At 34.6% G+C, this 6,981-nt stretch overlaps 1 protein-coding gene across 2 annotated transcripts; it reads left to right on the top strand.

Annotated features, from left to right (window-relative positions):
- Positions 1 to 1,174: 1,174 nt before the first annotated feature.
- Positions 1,175 to 6,670, top strand: LOC112726560 (CDPK-related kinase 3). 2 transcript variants are annotated; one of them, XM_025775988.3, is made up of 11 exons: positions 1,175 to 2,027; positions 2,791 to 2,921; positions 3,164 to 3,205; positions 3,293 to 3,401; positions 3,508 to 3,586; positions 4,226 to 4,522; positions 4,624 to 4,733; positions 4,931 to 5,038; positions 5,158 to 5,220; positions 5,384 to 5,551; positions 6,032 to 6,670. In XM_025775988.3, exons 1-11 carry the CDS (start codon positions 1,506 to 1,508, stop codon positions 6,170 to 6,172), a joined length of 1,770 nt encoding a protein of 589 aa, XP_025631773.1. In that variant the 5' UTR covers positions 1,175 to 1,505; the 3' UTR covers positions 6,173 to 6,670. The 2 variants fall into 2 exon arrangements, with proteins under 2 accessions (XP_025631773.1, XP_025631774.1); XM_025775989.3 differs by having other exon boundaries at positions 1,177 to 2,052.
- Positions 6,671 to 6,981: the final 311 nt, after the last annotated feature.

Genomic DNA, 6,981 nt, shown 5'->3' with positions numbered 1-6,981 from the left:
TGAGTTAAATTTTAATTTGGCCCCTGAAATTTAGTCCGATACTCAAAATGACTCTTACAATTTCGTTGGCCTCAATTAGAACCCCAAATTTATAATTATGGCTCCAACTTGCCTCTGCGATCATCTCCGTCACCAGAATGCTGATTTGATACAATTGTATGTCACGGTGGACACTACTTAAACGACAGCGCATTGGTTTCGCGTCCAAACTGGTTTCGCGTCCAAACCCTTTGGAAACTATGTCGTTTCAGTTTTTGGGAAGTGGATCCTTTTCGGTGAGAAAAAAATTGGATGATATCCAGTATTCAATCTAATCATTTATTGTTTTCTCTTATTTATTTTTGGTTCCACTCGTAGAATCAAATGTGATAGATCACACTATATTCTATCAATTGTTAAAAAAACTGGAGATGATCATTTTTCCAGTTTTTTGTGGGTTAAAACCTCTTTATTTCCACTACGACGATCATAAGTTGTCAAACATAAAAAAAATCCTTACACTACGTGGTTGGTTTCCAAAGGGTTTGCACACAAAACCAATGCGCCGTCGTTTAAGTAGTGTCCACCATGTCATGCAATTGCGCTAGATCAACATTCCGGTGATGGAGATGATCGCAGGAGCAAGTTCGAGTCACAATTGTAAATTTAGAGATTCTAATTAGGACCAACAAAATTGTGGGAATTATTCTGAGTATCAGGTTAAATTTCAGGGGTCAAATTGAGATTTAACTCTCCAAACACTATATTACTCACTAGATCATTTTTAATATTGAGTTAGTAAATAAAATTTTGACCTATCTTTAACTTATGATACTAAAGACATTATTAAACATTTTTGTTTCATTTGACACTTAAATAAAATAAAAACAAAATCATTTTAAAAAATAAAAAAATAATTTATATATTATATAAATTTTTTTTATTTTTTTATTTTTGTCTTATTTAAACACTAAAATAAAATGATATTTAATTTTATGTCAGCATGTCAAGTCAGAGTATGTTTGATATTCTATCTTGCCAACTTAGCATAACCAATATGATATTGAGAACTAAATCTTAAAAATTAATATAATAAATTTTGAATGTAAAAAACTAAAATGATAAGAACTATTGTCTCTAAACAATTTAGTCTACAACCACCCTTAAAAAAAAAAAATAGTATTATGTCACACTCACAACTCACTCTGCTCAAAAGCCTCAAACACACTCAACAACAGACCTTCCTTGGTCTCTTCTCTTTTCTTCGGCCTCTGTCTCTGTCGCCACTCGACTCTCTCTCTTAAAAAAAAAAAACTAACATTCTTTACTTTCTCTCTCTACCTCACCTGCCAAAAACTAATTCCCGCGCTTTCATTCTTTCCTCCGACCAGATCCGCCGTTCAGATCTTTCTGATCCACCGAGAACGCTCTTCAACCCTCCGATGTGCTGACTTTGACTCCTTTACTCTGATCACATACACCACCGGTGTAAAAAACTTCAAAATTACGCAAACTTTTCACCAATCATGGGGCAGTGCTACGGCAAGACTAATCCCTCGCCGGAAACTGACGCCGCCGCGATTCCCAGCTCCGACGACCTTCCTCCGCCGTCAGTCACGCCCTCGGTGAAGAACACTCCGGCGAGAGCTTTATTGTCGCCGTGGCGGAGCCCTTACCCTCACGGAGGTGGCGTGACACCGTCTCCGGCTAGGACAGCGACTCCGAGGAGGATTTTCCGGCGGCCTTTTCCACCTCCGTCTCCGGCAAAGCATATTCGTGCGTCGTTGGCGAAGCGACTGGGGCGAGGCGCGGTGGCGGCGAGGGCGAAGGAGGGGACTATACCGGAGGAGGGAGTGGCAGCGGCGACGGCGGAGGAAGAGGAGGAGGAGCTGGATAAGAGGTTTGGATATGGAAAGAATTTTGGTGCAAAGTATGAGATTGGGAAGGAAATTGGGAAAGGGCATTTTGGTCATACTTGTTATGCAAGGTGTAAGAAAGGTGAATTCAAGGACCAAGCTGTAGCAGTTAAAATCATTTCCAAGTCTAAGGTACAATTGCAATTGCAATTACATGGTACGATTTTAATTTGAATCTAAATGTTTATATTTAGTTGTGTTAGCATAGATTAGATTATATGTTTGAATTATTAATCAATCAATGTTTCTGTGTTGGCTGGTGCTAATTTGTATGGAAGATGTTAAAAATGCTAAGAATTGTTGGAATGAGGCACCACATTGTTTCAGCTAGTTGGCACTCTGATTGCTCTGGCTTCTTATGAAGAATATGATGGCATTTGTAGTTGACAATTTTGGTTTATATTTGCTGGCCCTTAATTCGGTCTTTACTAGATTCATTGCCGGCCATCCTTGAGATTGTTCGGCTATTACAGTTGTGTATTGTTCATCCATTCTCATTTCTATCATAGTTATTCGTTGTTCGTTCGTCTGAACTGCGAAATGATTATGAAGTTGTCTGAAGTTCTGAAATTTGTTCTGTACTTGAAAATTAAACTCCATGGATGAATTTTGAGGTATGTCGATTTGTCATGGTATGAACTGAGCAAATATGATCCTAGAATGATGTGCTGTTTTCTCTTCACTTGAAGAAGTTTCTTCAAGTTTTTAAACTCCCTGTCCTGTGGTAAGAGTATTTCGGTTTTTCACTTTTTCATTATTATATCTTCTAGGCCTTCACATGCCCGAGTGGAATTATTATTGGGGGTTACCATGTTACATTATCCATATTTTTTCCCTTCGTTTGCAAAATGCATAGTTGGCAACTCCTGTAGTCTTAATAAGCTCTCTCTGGCAGATGACGACGGCGATAGCAATAGAAGATGTTCGGAGAGAGGTGAAGATCTTAAAAGCTCTATCTGGCCATAAGCATCTCATCAAATTTCATGATGCTTTTGAGGATGCCAACAATGTGTACATAGTAATGGAGTATGTTGTTTATCTAATTTTAATTATTATCTCTAGTAAGTATTCGGTGTTTCAAGTTAGAAATAGAGAAGTGAATGCTTTGCTTCTAGGCCTTTTCACCATTTTATAAGGTTCTAATGAGATCAACAACGTGATAATGGTCAAGTTATAGTTAAATTCTTCGAATATGCAATTATGCGTCTTCTAGTTGTAGCATTGTAATAAATGGCCTTTCTAAGTTTTTTTTTTTCTTTTGCTCTTAGATTGTGTGAAGGCGGGGAGCTTCTTGACAGGATTTTGTCAAGGTTAGATTTCTATTAGTTATGTTTGTTGCAACTTTCAAGATGATATAATCTCTTTCGATTTTATTGAATGATGTAAATTTCAATTAGGGGAGGGAAGTATCCGGAAGAGGATGCCAAAGCTATAGTTTTGCAGATTCTAAGCGTAGTTGCTTTTTGTCATCTTCAGGGCGTCGTGCACCGTGACCTAAAACCGGAGGTTCGTGCTTCAAATCTTAATCCCATCAAGTTCTCTTATTTTCATGTTGTTAAAATAAGAATGTGAAATATGGTTGTTGATTGTTTCTATGGGATTGATGTTACAGAATTTCCTCTTTACTTCAAAAAGTGAAGATGCTGATATGAAGCTTATTGATTTCGGTTTATCGGATTTCATCCGGACAGGTAACAATTATAGTGATTCTCAATTCTTTTTCTTCCTTTTACTTGCAAAGCAATCTCTTATTCCATTATTATGTTAGATAGGCAACTTGCTACTAAATGCACTATTTCATTGATGCTGATTACATTTGCATGATGTTCCTGTTGTGATGTGCATTAAATGCATTTAAAAATTTGTCAAAGACTAATAACCAAAGTCACCCATGCTTGGATTACAATATCCAAGTGTGATAGAAACCGTGTCACAAATAAAGTGCAATAAATCCGATTAACTATACTCCAATAATATAGGTTTGCTGCACATGGGCTTTGAAAATTAAAGTCACAATCTTGTCAACAGCTATTGGTGGTTTTGGTCATGTTATGTTATTCAAAAATTTTTGCAGCACCTTAATTAAAATAGGATTCTGTATATCGTCATTTTTAAATTTTTAAGTGTCATTAACTCTGATTATAAATATCTCACTATATAAATGAACAGATACCATAAAAGTAGAGGAAGTTATTAATGATATACAACACTAGATAGTGCCTTTTCATGAAATTACTACCGAATATTGTTAACTTTCCTATGCTTAGTTGGATGTTTGTAGATTCAAAACTGATCCTTCTTAATTTTCCATTAATGTGTATTGATTACAGACGAACGACTAAATGACATTGTTGGGAGTGCATATTATGTTGCACCAGAGGTACTTCACAGGTCATATAGTGTGGAAGCAGATATATGGAGTATCGGTGTGATTACATATATCTTGTTATGTGGAAGTCGACCATTCTGGGCACGAACAGAATCTGGAATTTTCCGTTCAGTGCTCAGAGCTGATCCTAACTTTGAAGATTTACCTTGGCCTTCTGTGTCTGCGGAGGCCAAGGACTTTGTAAAGAGGCTCCTAAACAAGGACTATAGGAAAAGAATGACAGCCGTCCAAGCTCTAAGTAAGTTGTCATAATAGTTCTTTTTTTACATGCAAGCATTTAAATAATACTGTAAAAAGTTGAATTTGTGAACTGATTAATGTGTAATTCCATAAATGCAGCTCACCCTTGGTTGAGGGATGAAAACCGCGCCATCCCTCTCGATATATTAGTTTATAAACTAGTGAAGTCCTATATACACGCAACACCATTCAGACGTGCAGCATTAAAGGTATTACTTCATTTCCTTGAATATGCTTATACCGTGTTACCCAGGATCTGGGGAAGGACTGCACCTAAAGATGTAATTTAGATAGCTTAAATACCGAATTTAATTGATTCTAAAAAAAATTTAGATGATTGTAGATTTCGATTTTCTTTTACCTTTGTGCTGTATTCTAACTCATGTTTACGGCTTTGTTCGTTTAGGCTCTTTCAAAGGCTTTGACAGAAGACGAATTTCCCTATCTTAGAGCGCAGTTCAAATTGTTGGAACCAAATCGAGACGGCCACGTATTACTCGACAATTTCAAAATGGTTATCTCTACTGTTTCACTCCTTAAATTCTCAAGTTTATCTTCTTCTGCTTGTATGTGTATGTCAATGCTTAGCTACTTTTTAGTCTCTATGATTCAGTTTCATAGCAAACTTTGCAGGCCCTTATACGCCATGCAACCGATGCCATGAGGGAGTCAAAGGTTCTTGATATTATACACGCGGTGAGGCATTCATTGTATTGACAAAAAATAATCTTCAAGCTCCCTTTTCTTTCTTTTTTCAACATTATTGTGGAGGAAATGTTCCTTGGGTGGTTATGATTTTGGATTAACAGTTTGATACCAAGAATCTTACACAACTTTGGTTGAACAATTTCATATATAGATGGAACCACTTGCATACAGAAAGATGGACTTTGAAGAATTCTGTGCAGCTGCAGTTAGCATTTATCAATTGGAATCACTTGAAAAGTGGGAAGATATTGCTTCCAATGCTTTTGAGCACTTTGAGAGAGAGGGTAACCGTGTAATTTCAGTTGAAGAATTAGCAAGAGTAAGTGCTATTTCATTCTTTTCTTATACTAATCTTCTAACGTTTTTCCAACCTTGTTAAATAATGGATTAGTCCTCGGTTTATCGGGTTGGGAGATACTGTAAGAAACAAAAAAAAAAAAAAAAACTTTGATGGAAGTCAAAATAGTTTTAACTAAGATTTTTGTATCTTTTGAAAATTTTCAATCAGGTCCTTGAAATTTGAACATTTCTAATCAAGTCTCTCTAGTTTAATTTTGTGATCACTGATCAAGCATAAATTCCCTCTTTCTTGTCACAATATTTTAACTAAGATTGAAAAGGGTGATTTGTATAGTTTAAGGACAAACTAGAAGTGTTTAAATTGTAAGGACCAAATTAATTTTTTAACTTTTTTAACAATACAAATACATGATTATAAAATTTAAATTATAAGAATTTAATTAGAAATTGGGTAAAATTATATTTTTCTAAATATATATATAAATTTTTTTTGCCACAGGAATTGAATCTAGGTCCTTCAGCTTATTCAGTTCTGAGAGATTGGATACGAAATAGTGATGGAAAGCTTAATTTACTTGGATATACAAAATTTTTGCATGGTGTCACTCCTCGTAGTTCAAACCCTAGACACCACCGTTAGTCCTTTTTAGCTTTGACATATATGATATACAAATAGTTGAGGAATGATAGAGGGATATCAGAATTTATTATTTTTGACCATCAGTTAGCTATCAAAGTTTAAAAATATGGAATAAAGTATGTTGTTGAATTATTAGACTAAAGGAACTAAACTAAAAGAATTGAGCGGATGGCTAAGTTGATGACTAAAAAAAGTAAATTCTGATAATCCCTAGTATTTCTTAATATAGTTTTCAATTTTCATGATGAGGCATGAAAAAAGAAAATTATAGATGGAACTTTTTTTTCTCAAATTTTCTTCCAGGGTAAATAATGTTGTGTATAAATGTATAGGGAAAGTAGATTCAATTATATGTCAAATCTTTTTTCCTTTGTTTTTTGGGGACATGTATATGTCAAATCCTTTTAATTCTCATTTGCAAATTTATGTCTCCACGGATCTTAGGAATCCAGTTTATTACAATGTGACATGTGACAATTCAATGCCTTATTCTTACAATGATACGTGTTAATGGTACTCTATATACACTAATGTTTATGTTCTTGAATTTATACACTAATTAAAGATTCAGATTCAAATATCTGAAAATTAATTATTAAATTAGTCATTATATACGTGTATAAATATGTATTATTTAATTTATTTTTAAAATAAATTTTATATTTTAATATTATTATATAAAGTGATTGATTTAGTAACTATTTTGTTGTGAATATATAATATTGTGTTTTGTGTACATACAAAAAATCAAGGACTATATTGTTTGGGAAACTAGTAATAAAATAATTGGGCTTAAAAGTGGAGGGTTT

The sequence above is a fragment of the Arachis hypogaea genome, chromosome 12 (genome assembly GCF_003086295.3).
Source record: "Arachis hypogaea cultivar Tifrunner chromosome 12, arahy.Tifrunner.gnm2.J5K5, whole genome shotgun sequence".
Classification (NCBI taxonomy): Eukaryota; Viridiplantae; Streptophyta; class Magnoliopsida; order Fabales; family Fabaceae; genus Arachis; species Arachis hypogaea.
The sequence above is the reverse complement of the archived record's forward strand: the minus strand, read 5'-3'. Positions and strand labels throughout refer to the sequence as shown.

What these genes read in the sequence shown, in the direction of transcription:
- LOC112726560 (XM_025775988.3), top strand. Translation starts at nt 1,506, where the DNA reads ATGGGGCAGTGCTACGGCAAGACTAATCCCTCGCCGGAAACTGACGCC. An exon ending in AATGTGTACATAGTAATGGA is followed by an intron (nt 2,922 to 3,163) that starts GTATGTTGTTTA and finishes TTTTGCTCTTAG; the next exon opens with ATTGTGTGAAGGCGGGGAGC. An exon ending in TCAGACGTGCAGCATTAAAG is followed by an intron (nt 4,734 to 4,930) that starts GTATTACTTCAT and finishes TTGTTCGTTTAG; the next exon opens with GCTCTTTCAAAGGCTTTGAC.